This window comes from Crotalus tigris, unplaced genomic scaffold, assembly GCF_016545835.1.
Source record: "Crotalus tigris isolate CLP2741 ecotype Arizona unplaced genomic scaffold, ASM1654583v1 scf7180000024473.799607, whole genome shotgun sequence".
NCBI lineage: Eukaryota > Metazoa > Chordata > Lepidosauria > Squamata > Viperidae > Crotalus > Crotalus tigris.
Window position 1 is genome coordinate 360,480 of NW_024100644.1, and position 14,822 is coordinate 375,301.

The 14,822-nt window shown below is 38.4% G+C and overlaps 2 gene segments (V, D, J or C); both read left to right on the forward strand.

The window, feature by feature from the left end:
- Window positions 1-3,558: 3,558 nt before the first annotated feature.
- LOC120303604 lies at window positions 3,559-6,775 on the forward strand. The segment is given in 3 exon segments: window positions 3,559-3,680; window positions 3,760-4,080; window positions 6,453-6,775. Coding segments are annotated over 3 exon segments (690 nt in total).
- A 4,521-nt stretch (window positions 6,776-11,296) lies between these two features.
- Window positions 11,297-12,955, forward strand: LOC120303677. The segment is given in 2 exon segments: window positions 11,297-11,397; window positions 11,481-12,955. Coding segments are annotated over 2 exon segments (438 nt in total).
- The last annotated feature ends 1,867 nt before the right edge of the window (window positions 12,956-14,822 follow it).

Here is a 14,822-nt window from a genome sequence, read left to right on the forward strand (position 1 = left end):
AATCTTTCTAAATATCCAAACTGTCATATAAATATTGAGGAACAAAAAGACTGAACCCAAAGAATCTCTTCGGAGAATTAGGAAGATATGTTCTCTTCTTACTTTTGATACCGGGGGGAGGGGCAATGTTTTCATATGAAGCCCAATGGCCTCTATGTATCCAATGGGGTGGGGTAGGGACAGTGGTGGGATTCAAATATGTTAACAACCGAATCTCTGTGCGGATGCTGCTTCAAGAAGTCCATTCTGGGCCTGGGCAACAAAAAATTAGCTACTGGTCTTGCCAAAGTGGTGTGAACCGGATGAATCTCACCACTGGGTATGGAATAGAACAAGTGTCATTAAATATATTGTCTTGTTTTGGAAGCATGATAACTTTTTATGTTATTTCCATAAGAGAAGGAAGAAAGGAGACAGGAGACAGGAGAAAAAAGAAAAGAAAAGAAGAAGAAGAAGAAGAAGAAGAAGAAGAAGAAGAAGAAGAAGAAGAAGAAGAAGAAGAAGAAGAAGAAGAAGAAGAAGAAGAAGAATAAGAAGAAGAATAAGAAGAATAAGAAGAAGAAGAAGAAGAAGAAGAAGAAGAAGAAGAAGAAGAAGAAGAAGAAGAAGAAGAAGAAGAAGAAGAAGAAGAAGAAGAAGAAGAAAAACTACCTTTATTTTTCATAGGACCAAAAAGTCATGAGAAAATCAGGCATATAATGAGTGTGGAAAGAAACCTATGAGATCAATCCACTGAGGGACTCTTTTATACAAAGTAATATGTAAATCAAAGGACCATTTCTCTTTTAATTGAACCAGCTGGCTTCCCTTTTTCGGCTGCGCTCACCTACACCAACAGAAAAGGAAACTTTAGAATAATCTTTCTAAAAATCCAAACTCCCATTCAACTCTTGAGGAAACATCTGGACCTAAAGAATCTCTTTGGAGAATTAGGAAGATGACTCCCCTCCTCACTTGTGACACCAGGGGACAATGTTGTCACATGAAAACCCATGGACTCTGCACCCTGTGAGGGTGGGGTAGGGAATAGAACAAGTATCATCAAATATTGTCTCATTTGCATCTGCCTTTACACAAAGGGAAAAAACACAGACCAACCTATCAAAAATAGTGCCATAAAAAACAGAATAGAAACACAAATTAAGACAGGCAAGAAAATGGTAAGTGAGCACCTATCCAGTCTAGACGAGTTCAAATCACCAGGACCAGATGCATTACACCCCAAGGTTCTCAAGGAACTTGCAGATGTGATCTCAGAACCACTGAACTATATTTTTAAAAGCTCCTGGAGCACTGGGGAACTACCAGAGAAATGGAAAAGAGCTGATGTAGTTCCTATCTTCAAAAAAAGGGGAAAAAATTGGATCCAGGAAATTACAGACCTATCAGCCTGACCTCAATACCTGGGAAGATTCTGGAAAAGATAATCAAACAATGAATCAGCGAACACCTAGAGGCAAACAAAGTCATTACTAAAAGCCAACATGGGTTTGTCAAAAACAAATCATGCCAGACAAATCTTGTTGCATTCTTTGACCAAGTGACAAAATTAGTGGATCAGAGGAATGCTGTGGATATAATTTTCTTGGACTCAGTAAGGCATTTGGTAAAATAAATCACAACTTACTAGATAAGATAGAAAAATGTGGCTTAGACAGCATCACCACCAGATGGATCCGTAGCTGGCTGACTGGCCGTACTCAGCCGTGTGGTCCTCAATGGAACCGCATCTAGATGGAGGGAAGTGTGTAGTGGGGTGCCCTAGGGCTCTGTTCTGGGCCCAGTGCTCTTCAACATCTTTGGATGAGTTGGCCTTCCTTTTCAAGATAACACCCAGAAAAAAAAAATAGGGGCACTTTCGTGAAGTCTTTCCTATCAATTTCCTTCCATCTATTAGATGGTGCAAAAATGATCCTCTGGCTAAACTTGTTATTTTTATTTGCATCCCTTGGACTTAATGTTTCCCTATATGTAGAGTGTCCTTCCATTTGCTGTTTCTGTTTACAGGAGATGTCACTAAAACATCTTTTTTTAGGTGTCTGATCTGAGTCTGGGCAGTTGGTGGAGTCTTGAGGGGCTGTTAGAATACCTGGAAAATCCCTCCATCTGTCCTGCAAGGCCTCTAGATTAACTTTAAGTGCCTACTACATGCACTGGGTGAGACAAGCTTTTGGAAAAGTCCTGAAATGGGTTTCACATATACATCCAGATTCAGCTAACATTTATTATTCAGACAAAGTGATGGGATGCTTTATCACCTCCAGGATCAGCTGTATCTTCAAATGAGCAGCCTGAAACCAGAAAACAGGGCAGTCTATTCTTGCATGGCAGACACCCTGAGAGGACACCGTGACACCAGGCAAAAACTTTCTCTTCCTCTGAGCAACTTTCCAACTTGATTTAATCACAGAAGATTGAATTTGTATATTATCACTGAAAAGCAGCAGATGAAGTTCCATCATTGTTTATTCCAGAGCTAATCTTGGAAAAACCTCTAGAGAACCTGTTTAGCTGTAGGGCAGGGTATGTATTGAAAATTTCATGGCAGTATAAATGAAATAACTTTGGTACTTAGTGTCCAGGAAACTGTCAGTGAAAGACCAAGGTTTCTTAAATGTTTGTTGGAAATGTAATTTCAATTACTTGAAATCTGGCCCCCATATTGGTCAGATATTATTTTCTAGTTCAATCCCCCTTCTTTCTTTCTTCCTTTCTTTCTTTCTTTCTTTCTTTCTTTCTTTCTTTCTTTCTTTCTTTCTTTCTTTCTTCCTTCCTTCCTTCCTTCCTTCCTTCCTTCCTTCTCTTTCTTTCTTTCTTTCTTTCTTTCTTTCTTTCTTTCTTTCTTTCTTTCTTTCTTTCTTTCTTTCTTAATTTTTTTATTGCCCATCTTGCAATTGAGAGCAACTCTAGGCTGCTTACACTTCAGTAATATAATATTGACAATAATGCCACTGTTTATTTCTTTCCTACAGGATATTCATTTGGCATTCATTCATTGCCAAGTTAAGAACTGAATTAATAAGGAACACCTCACAGGCTTCTAATATAATATCTTTGATTCCTACTTTGAAACTCAGAGGTATATATGTAATTCAACTGTGGGATTCAAACTGTGTCTTATAGCTTGGTCTGCACTGTTGTTTTGGGTTTCTTCAAAAGAATGTGGTCAAAGTAATAACTGTGAAACAAATACTCTAATTCCTATGTACCACCTTTATCATGTTGAGTCACTAACATGGCTAATTAAGGAATTTTCACCCCATGATTTCCTTTTCTCACCATAGAATATTTTTATGAAATGAGGAGATTCTGCCAGACCTTGCTTTATATACTCCAGTGCAAATCTGACCTTCACCTTTATGTACCCACAACAAAATACCCAATGGTCTTGACTGTTCTTCAGTCTGGAACCTCATTTGAAAAGCATGCGTGAAATCCATGTGCAAAGAAATATATAATTGAAGACAATAATGAGGTGCATTTATATGCAGAGATATGCAAATAGAGACACAATATTCCCTTTAAAAGGAGGCAGTTGGTTTTCCTTTCTAGGCTACACCCACTAACGCAAAGTTTGTGCACTTCTCCAAGTCCTTTGCCATCAATTCCCCTCTAGTCTTTAGAGAGAGCAAGAATGATCCTGTGGGTCAATGTGTTATCCTTACTAGCAGTCCTCAGAGGTAATTTGTTCTATATTGTGTTTCTTTCCATTTAAATTCTTGTATGGAGGAGAGATCTCTGAAACTCCTTTCATTTTAGGTGTCCAATCTCAGGCCCAATTGGTGGAGTCCGGGGGAGATGTGAAAAGACCTGGAGAGACCCTCCATCTCTCCTGCCAAGCCTCTGGATTCACCTTCAGCAGCTATGACATGAACTGGGTGAGACAAGTTCCTGGAAAAGGACTGGAATGGGTTGCAGGCATCTATTATGATTCCAGTGGAAAGTTCTACTCAGACAAAGTGAAGGGCCGTTTCACCATCTCCAGGGACAATGCCAAAAGCCAGCTGTATCTGCAAATGAACAGCCTCAAACCAGAGGACATGGGCATCTATTACTGTGCAGGAGACACAGTGAGAGGAAGTGAATCTGACACCAGGCAAAAACCTTCTCTTCCTTTGAGCAGCTTTCCAAGTTGATTTAGTCACAGAAGGTTGAACTGGTATACTGTCATTGAAAAAGCGGCATATAAAACTCCATCATTGCTTATTTCTGAGCTATTCTCTGAATAAGCAATAGGGAACCTGTTTAGCTGTATGGTAGATGATGAACTGAAAAAAAAATTGGCTGTTCAGGTAGTTTTTGACTTACAGCACTTCATTTAGTGACTATTTGAAGTTGAAAGGGCAGTAAAAAAAGTGTCTTATGACCATGTTTTACACTTGTGCCATCCCCATGATCATATGATCAAAATTCAGACACTTGGCAACTGACTCATATTTATGATGGTTGCAGTGTCCACAGATCACAAGATCCCCTTTTGAGACCTTTAGACAAGCAAAATCTATGAGGAAGCCAGATTCCCTAAAGAATTGTGTTCCTCAGTGCTTCTTTTCTTAAAAAAAAAAAAAAAAAAAAAAAAAGGTGCTGGAACTCACACATGTCATACAACCCGCCTTGCCTACCCTGCAAGGTTCCATCCAAAACAGGTGCCGGAACTCCATTCTGGGCGTTCTATGAGAAAAAAAGCCCTGGTTTTCCCAACGTAACAATTACAGTCATCTACTTAACAGTTGTGGAAAGTAAGGTTGTAAAGTGAGGCAAAACTCGGTTAACAAATGTTTCCGTTAGCAAAAGAAATTGTGGGCTCATTTGGGATCACAGGTCGTCACAAGGACAACCTGTTCTAGTTCTGTATCATTATTATGTAATATTCAAGAAACTATCAATGATATATCAAGGGTTCTAAAATGTTTGTTGATATTTTTTCTTATCATCTCTGATGGACTTGTAATAAAGCAAAAAAAAAAAAAAAAAAAAATGGGGGCCAGATTTTAATTACTTAGAAGGCTTCTTCTCCATATTATTTTCAAGTTCAATCTCTCTTATTTCTCTCAATATTTATTTAATTAATTAATTGATTTATACACTCCATCTTGTTTTAGGTCTCTTTTGTGGATGCCTTTGATCAAATGCGATCCATTCTATGACTACCTTGGTCCATCAGCCATCAGTTCTTCTTGCTATGTGACCAGTCCATTTGTATTTCAGTTGTTTCAATTTATATGTATATGTATACAATAATAATAATAACAACAACAATGAGCCAAGGTGGCATAGCAGTTAGAGTGCTGTACTGCAGGCCACTTTAGCTGACTGTGTTCAGCAGGTCAGCGGTTCAAATCTCACCGGCTCAAGGTTGACTCAGCCTTCCATCCTTCTGGGGTAGGTAAAATGAGGACCCAGATTGTTGGGGGCAATGTAAATATATATATACATTGCTTACTGGTGTACACCGCTTAGAGAGTGCTTGCACTTAAAGCGGTATATAAGTCTCATAAATAAATAAATAAATAAATAACAACAACAACAACAACAACAATAATAATAATAATAATAAAGTTGGAAGGGACCTTGGAGGTCATCTAGTCCAACCCCCTGCTCAGTTAGGAAACCCTATACCATTTCAGACAAATGGCTGTCCAATTTCTTCTTTAAAACTTCCAGTGTTGGAGCATTCACAGCTTCTGGAGGCAAGATGTTCCACTGACAGTTGTTCTAACTGTCAGGAAGTTTCTTCTTAGTTCTAGGTTGCTTCTCTTTTTGGTTAGTTTATATGTAAGGGTGTAGATATATACATATGTTGTATGTAGCATATTTGTATGTGTTATGCATGTGTACACTTTGAGAGTAAGCAACAGAATTTAATTTTTAATGTATGCCAGAATGCCCACTGGGGAAAAAATGATAAAGGTTATTTATCTTTATCTGGTTCTTTTACTCTTTTGATGATATATACTTTCATTTGTTCTCTACTAATCCATGTGCAGATATTTCTGTGTGATCTTATTTATCTTATTTTATTTTTATTTGAGAATAAGACATGTACTTTATGTGCAAAAGAATTGTACATGATTAATAAACAGAAGAACTTTTATTTTAATTGATTTAATTAAATTTTAATTACTAAAATGTAGAGGTTTCCTTTGCTTTATTTAGGGCTGGAAAATGACATAAAGGGGGGAATGAGCTGAATGCATGAAGGAGCTCTTTTATCTCATCCAATAGGCAAATTGAGACACAATTTCCTCTTAAAAGAGGAAGTACAAATTTTGCTCACTGTCCCAAATCCTTTTCTATCCATTTCTTCACTTCCTTACAAGGAGCAAAATGTGGTTAAACTTCGTGTCCTTACTAGTAGTCCTCAGAGGTAACTATTTTCTCAATATAGAGATTTTGTGCCCATATTCTCATTTTATATGCAAGAGATCTCATTAAAATCCTTTTCTTTTTAGGAGCCCAATCTCAAGTACAGTTGGTTGAGTCAGAGGGGGGTGTGAGAAGACCTGGAGAGTCCCTCCATCTCTCCTGCCAAGCCTCTGGCTTCACCTTCAGCAGCTATTACATGAACTGGGTGAGACAGGCTCCAGGGAAAGGACTGGAATGGGTTTCTACAACTGGCGGTTACTACTTAGACAAAGTGAAGGGCCGTTTCACCACCTCCAGGGACGATGCCAAAAGCCAGCTGTATCTGCAAATGAACTGCCTCAAAGTTGAAGACACAGCAGTCTATTACTGTGCTAGATACACAGTGAGAGGAAGTGAATCTGAAGCCTAACAAAAACCTGCCGTTGTTCAGAGCAGCTTGATGACTTGGTTTAGCTCCAGATTCTGGGTTGCTGAAGGATAATTAATCACCATTTACGGAGAAATTTCAGACTCTTTTGCTTTAGTTATCCAGTTTGCTGGAATTGCATGAACATGTTAAACACTGCTTAGAAAGTTCCCGTGCCAGCTTCATCATTTACAAAGTGATTATGCTTCATAAACACACATACACACATGCACACACACACACAAAGAAACTCTAATGGAATGTAGTCCTTTAGCATTACGGCAGGAAATATAATTTTATGATAATCTTTCTAAATATCCAAACTGTCATATAAATATTGAGGAAATAGAACACTGAACCCAAAGAATCTCTTCGGAGAATTAGGAAGATACGTTCTCTTCTTACTTTTGATACCGGGGGGAGGGGCAATGTTTTCATATGAAGCCCAATGGCCTCTATGTAGCCAATGGGGTGGGGTAGGGACAGTGGTGGGATTCAAATATGTTAACAACCGGTTCTCTGTGTGGATGCTGCTTCAAGAAGTCCATTCTGGGCATTGGCAAGAAAAAATTAGCTACTGGTTTTTCCAAAGTGGTGTGAACCAGCTGAATCCCACCACTGGGTATAGAATAGAACAAGTGTCATTAAATTTATTGTCTTGTTTTGGAAGCATGATAACTTTTTATGTTATTTCCATAAGAGAAGGAAGAAAGGAGACAGGAAACAGGAAACAGGAGATAGGAGACAGAAGACAGGAGACAAGAGAAAAGAAAAAAAAGAAAAGAAAAGAAAAGAAAAGGGAGTAGGAGAAGGAGAAGGAGAAGGAGAAGGAGAAGAAGAAGAAGAAGAAGAAGAAGAAGAAGAAGAAGAAGAAGAAGAAGAAGAAGAAGAAGAAGAAGAAGAAGAAGAAGAAGAAGAAGAAGAAGAAGAAGAAGAAGAAGAAGAAGAAGAAGAAGAAGAAGAAGAAGAACCTACCTTTATTTTTCATAGGACCAGAAAGTCATGAGAAAATCAGGCATAAAATGAGTGTGGAAGGAAACTTATGAGATCAATGCATCAAGGGACTCTTTTATACAAAGTAATATGTAAATCAAAGGACCATTTCTCCTTTAATTGAACCAGTTGGCTTCCCATTTTAGGTTACAATTAGAGTCATCTACTTAACGGTTGTGGAAAGAGCGATTGTAACGTGAGGCAAAACTCAGTTAACAAATGTTTCCCTTAGTAAAAGAAATGGTGGGCTCAATTGGGGTCACAGGTCGTCACAAGAACGACCTGTACTAGTTCTCTATCATTATTATGTAATATTCAAGAAACTATAAATGATATATTAAGGGTTCTAAAATGTTTGTTGATATCTTTTTTATCATCTCTGATGGACTTGTAATAAAGCAAAAAAAAAAAAAATGGGGGCCAGATTTTAATTACTTAGAAGGCTTCTTCTCCATATTATTTTCACGTTCAATCCTTCTTATTTGTCTCAATATTTATTTAATTAATTGATTTATACCTTGTCTATCTTGCCATTGAGAGCGACTCTGGGCAGCTTATATTACAATATTGTAATATTTCCAATACTCAATTGTCTTATCCCTTTCTATAGGATATTCAATTTTCATTCTTTCTAAATTAATTTACTTTCAGTCCCCTGTTTCCTGAAGCTCTCCTCCTTTGCTAACTTGCTAACTCAACTGTGTTAGCATTTCTCAGGATATAAGACAACTGGGTGTATAAAACAATCCCCGACTTTGGAGAAGATTTGCATGATTAGAAAGTCGTCTTATACGCTGGAAAATATGGTATTTTCTGGCGTATAAGACGACTCAGCATATAAGATGACCCCTGACTTTGGAGAAGATTTGCATGGTTTAGAAGTCATCTTATACGCTGGAAAATACGGTATTTTCCAGCGTATAAGATGACTCAGCGTATAAGATGACCCCTGACTTTGGAGAAGATTTGCATGGTTTAGAAAGTCGTCTTATGCACTGGAAAATACAGTATATTTGTTGCTCTGAGTTATTTATAACAAGTGACAATAGGAATGAAACTCCTATTAAAAGAACCTGAGACTGGTATTGAACAGATTTGGATAAATAATGTACCCGTGCAATCCCCACCATGTAGAATAAATCTATAATGAAAAAAGAACAGGGGATCCTGATATCAGTTTAGCTAGAAAAGTCTCTTTTGGTTAGAGGTGTGCAGAGAAACCTGGTTGTCAAATGTTAGGGTTGCTTTCTACTAAATGACCTGGAAGTCAACTAATTCAGTCCATGGTTGTATGAGATTAAAAAGGAAATAAGAGAATTCCAGCACCCCAGGAAATTCAATTCAAAGTAGGGTAATTCTTCAAAACATATTTACTATCGCAAAACAAAAGAACAATTTAGATCTGTCTATCCTACTCAGGAATAATAATAATAATAATAGTAAAGTTGGAAGGGACCTTGGAGGTCATCTATTCCAACCCCCTGCTCGGGCAGGAAACCCTACACCATTTCGGACAAATGGCTGTCCAGTCTCTTCTTAAAAACTTCCAGTGTTGGAGCATTTACTGCTTCTGGAGGCAAGCTGTTCCACTGATTAATTGTTCTCACTGTCAGGAAGTTTCTCCTTAGTTCTAGGTTGCTTCTCTCCTTGATGAGTTTCCACCCGTTGCTTCTTGTCCTGCCTTCAGGTGCTTTGGAAAATAGCTTAATTCCCTCTTCTTTTTGGCAGCCCCTGAGATATTGGAATACTGCTATCATGTCCCCCCTTGTTCTTCTCTTCGTTAAACTAGACATACCCAATTCTAGCAACCGTTCCTTATATGTTTTAGCCTCCAGTCCCCTAATCATCTTTGTTGCTCTTCTCTGTACTCTTTCTAGAGTCTCAACAATAGTTAGAACTATGGAAAAAAAAACCAATAACAACATTGCAATCTGCCTGACTTCCACTGAGGACCTGCATACTGCATCAGCCAGAAAGAAGGCTGAGAAAATATTTACAAATCCCTCACATCCTGGACATAAACTGTTTCAATGCCTCTCTCAGGATGCCACTATAAGGCATTGCACATCAAAACAACTAGACATAAAGATAGTTGTTGTTTTTTTCCCCATGCCATCAATCTGCTAAACACCTAACTCCCACAGCACTGTCTTATGCCTAAGGATATTTATTCATGTAGTAGGGCTGCATTGCTGTTATCCTTCTGATCTTCTGATCTTTTTTCATCTTCTCATCTTTCCTACTGCCTTCTCCTATTGATATCTTATGATTTATCACTTGTTGTTTGTATCTTATGATTTATGATTGTATCTTATGGTTTATATGAAGAACGGCTGCAGGACTTGGGTTTGGCTAGTCCAGTGATGGCGAACCTTTTAGAGACCGAGTACCCAAACTGCAACCCAAAACCCACTTATGCATCGTCGGGTGCCGGGTGGGTATGGCCCATTGGGTGGGCATGGCCCATTGGGTGGGTGTGGCCCATTGGGTGGGCGTGGTTGTGATGGTAACAGCAGATTGGGTGGGACTAAAAAGTTAAATCAATCAATTCCAACTTTGCAAGATCTTTTTTTTTCCCGCGAGAAGTTGAAATTGACTGATTGATTGAACCTTTTTTTTTTTGTACATGGTGGCCGAGACCTAAAACAAAAAGGTTTTATAAAACCCAGCTGAAGGCCTAGGACTGGGGCAATGGTGTGTGTGCCCACAGTGAGGGCTCTGAATGCCGCCTCTGCCACCCATGCCATAGGTTCGCCATCACTGGGCTAGTCTAAAGAAAAGAAGAAATAGGGATAACATGATAGCCATATTCTAGTATTTGAGAGGCTGCCACAAAGAAGAGGAAGTCAAATTATTCTCCAAAGCACCAGAGGGTAGGACAAGAAACAATGGAAGGAAACTGATCAAAGAGAGAAGCAACCTGGAATTAAGGAGAAAGTTCCTAGCAGTGAGGACAATCAACCAGTGGAACAGCTTGCCTCCAGAAATTCTGGGTGCTCCATTACTGAAGGTTTTTAAGAAGAGACTAGACAGTCACTTGTCTGAGATGGTTCTCCTGTTTGAATGGGGGGTTGGACTAGAAAAACTTCAAGGTCCCTTCCAGCTCTATTCTATTGTCAACTTTGTTCTTTGTAGGTACACTGAGAGCTTATGCACTGCAGACAAATTCCTTATATGTGCAGACACTCTTGGCTAATAAATAATATTTCTATTCCTAAAGCTTTTACTTACTGAAGTGCAAATCTCCCTTTTATCCTAAAGGATACAGTAGGTAGATAAAAGTGCCAAATTAAGTTTAAGCATCTGTCTCGCCATGTGAAGAACCATAATAACAAAGCATGCCTGCTTTGATTGTATGTGTATGTCTGTCTATCTGTGTCCCTTTGTCCATATATAATGTAATTTAAAAATCATGCTTCTGGTGTGTAAATAAATGTATAACTGAATGTCTTGAGGGGCTCTTTTATCCAAAGCAATATGTAAATCTGGACACAAACTCCCCATTAAAGAAGCTTGAAGGTTTCCCCTTTCAGGCCACACCCATTGACACAAAGCTTGTGCACTTTCTTGAATGCTTTCCTATCCAAAAATGACTCTGTGGCCAAAGTTGGTGTTCTTACTACTCCTTGGAGGTGAGGCTTCCCTCTCTACAGCATTTCCTTCCAATTCCTATTGTTGTATGCAGGAGATGTCAATGAAACATCTTTCTTCCTAGGTGTCCAGTCAGAGGAGAAGTTGGTGGAGTCTGGAGGGGACGTGAGAAGACCTGGAGGGTCCCTCCGCCTCTCCTGCCAAGCCTCTGGATTCACCTTCAGCAGCTCCTACATGCACTGGGTGAGACAGGCCCCAGGGAAAGGACTGGAATGGGTTTCAGAGATACATCCAAGTTCATCTGGGATTACATACTCAGACAAAGTGAAGGGACGCTTCACCACCTCCAGAGACAATGCCAAAAGCCAGCTGTATCTGCAGATGAACAGCCTCAAAGCTGAAGACACGGCTGTCTATTACTGTGCTAGAGACACAGTGAGGGGAAGTGAATCTGAAGCCAGACAAAAACCTTCCTTTCCTCAGAGCCGCTCAGCAACTTGATTCAATTGTGGATCCTGGTTTAGTCAATAAGGATGGATCACCATCCATTGAGAATTTTAGGAATCTTTTGTTCTAGGAATCCAGTTAGAGACTTTACCCACCAAAACTGAAAAATGATAAAAATGGCTTGAAAATTCCAGTTTCAGCTTCCTCGTTTACCAGGTGAGGGTAAACCTAATGTGGATTTTGTAATTTGTTAACTAACACAGTTATTTGTTTTGTAATTTGTTAACTAACACAGTTAGTTTGCATTTTCATTTGATTTATTTCCTCTTTTTTTAAAATGATGTTCAGGTTTATTAGCTTTTAACATCCCTAAATTGATAAATAGGCTTGAGATTATCTCCAGATAAGAAAAAAAAAGTTTGTTACTACAAATTGAGGTCTGTTTTTTTTTCTCTTTTGTGAACTCCAAGCAATCTTTTGCCTTGCAATGTATGCCCCTTCTGACATCAGACTTCATTTTAATGAACATGTGTGATAGTATAGGTTGCAAATATGTAACAGGTTTGACTACATGTAACTGATTCCCTATGTAAAGGGGAGATTACTTTTATCCTGCCCCATCAACTTTCCTCCTGCATTTTCTTTGTTGTGTTAACTCTAACAGGGAATATAAGATGGGTCTTGGGGTTCTCTCTATCCTTTTTCAGAGAGAGAGAGAGAGAAAGAGAGAGAGAGAGAGATCCCATTTTATCAAGATATCCTAAAAAACTACTTTTAAATGATCTTCCAACTCGGTTGCTTATTGGGAAGGTAAATTGAGGCAGAACTTAGGGCCAGATTTGGCTATCACCGATGATCTGGCTTCAGAAACATGAGATAAATTTTTACCAATGGTTAGGAAAACAAACTAGTGAGAAATGAACGTGATCTGTTATTTTGAATATATATTAGTAAGAAGAACGATATGTATTGACGATCTGATACTGTTTATGATTATTGTTTTATCATATTCACTACAGCTATTTACTATTATATTAATTAGTGTTAACTGAACATATGTACCCAAATAATAGTCTGTTTGCTAAAACTTGAAAATGTTACTGGGGGGCAACCCCAATGTTGTTCCCAATCCTGTCCCAACCCCAATCCTAATCCCACCCCAAACCTTAATCCCTATCCTGGTCCCTTCCCCAACCTTATAAAACTCAATAAAAACCTTTATATAAAAAAGAAGAAGTCTGGAATGGAATATTCTTTTTTTTAGTACTGTGACATAAGGTAGGAAATGAAATATTAAGATGACCTTTCTAAATATCCAAACTGCCATGCAGATATTGAAGAAGCATCTTTGCCAAAATAACTCCTCAGATAATTGATAAGATGTTTCTTCTCTTCACTTTTGACACTGGAGGGCAATCTTGTCACACCAAACCCCATGGCCTATGTACCCAGCCACAGTGGGAAAGGGAATAAAGCAAGGATCATTAGATATTGTTTCATTTTGGAGAAATGTTTTTTTTATTATTATTATTTTGCAATATTTCTGTAATAGTTCAAGAAAATTTTGAATCTCAGGAGTCTTCAGTCTTGACCATGAAGCTGAGAGTTTTTATAAAATGATGAACCTGGTTTGTCACCAGAGAAACTGTCTGGAATAATAATAATAATAATAATGATGATGATGATGATGATGGAAGGGACCTCGGAGGCTATCTAGTCCAACCCTCTGCTCAGGCAGGAAACCCTACACCATTTCAGACAAATGGCTGTCCAGTCTCTTCTTAAAAACTTCCGGTGTTGGAGCATTCACAGCTTCTGGAGGCAGGTTGTTCCACTGGTTAATTGTTCTAGTTGTCAGGAAGTTTCTCCTTAGTCCTAGGTTGCTTCTCTCCTTGATTAATTTCCATCTGTTGCTTCCTGTCCTGACTTCAGGCACCTTGGAAAATAGCTTGACTCCCTCTTCTTTGTGGCAGCCCCTGAGATATTGGAAGACTGCTATCATGTCCCCCCTCGTCCTTCTCCTCATTAAACTAGACATACCCAATTCCATCAACCTTTCCTTATATGCTTTAGCATCCAGTCCCCTAATCATCTTTGTTGTTCTTCTCTGTACTCTTTCTAGAATCTCAACATCTTTTTTACATTGTGGTGACCAAAACTGGATGCAGTATTCCAAGTGTGGCCTTACCAAGACATTGTAAAGTGGTATTAATACTTCATGAGATCTTGATTCTATCCCTCTGTTAATGAAGCCCAGCACTGTGTTGGCCTTTTTGGCAGCTGCAGCACACGGCTGCCTCATATTTAAGTGTATAAATGTATAAACGTTCTTCAAATCTTTGATTAAAATGCAAAGAAAATGAAAGGATTTTTTTCACACGGAGGGATTACTATGGGTATTATTACTATTATTTCAATTTTTATGGCTGCCCATATTGGTGACTTAACCCTGAGCAACTCACAAATGATCAAAACACCACACAAAGTAGCAAAATATGGAATTGTCAGCTGCCCAGAGTCATTGATTGAGATGAGAGGCTATAGATACTTAATTAATAAATAAAAACTATTAACCAAAATAAAAATGATCTTGGTCTGCATTTAGTTCATTTGGGTTTTTTTCAAAAGAGCCAATGAAAGGAGAAAAAAGTTACAACATCTTTCTTGAACTCAGATGTGCTGTTCTTTTCCTGTTCTATCTCTAACATGTACAGTAGTGGCCAAAATTGTGGAAACATTTTGGGAAAAGGGTACAGTAAAAATGCCACCTTTGGTTAAGTTTCCACCGATTTTTCTTCTAATTTCTTTATAACTGTAGCCTTGTTCACTTAATAATATCATTTTACATCACTTTCTGGGCAACCAGTCAACTCTTTGCACCATTTCTTTAATTTTATTACGTTTTGCAAGCTCACTAAATGAAAGAACACAAAAAAACCCCACCAACTTGATAGTGATCACATAGCACAAATGTCCTCCTCTCAGCTTCAATACAGGACATCGATAACTGAATCCTACT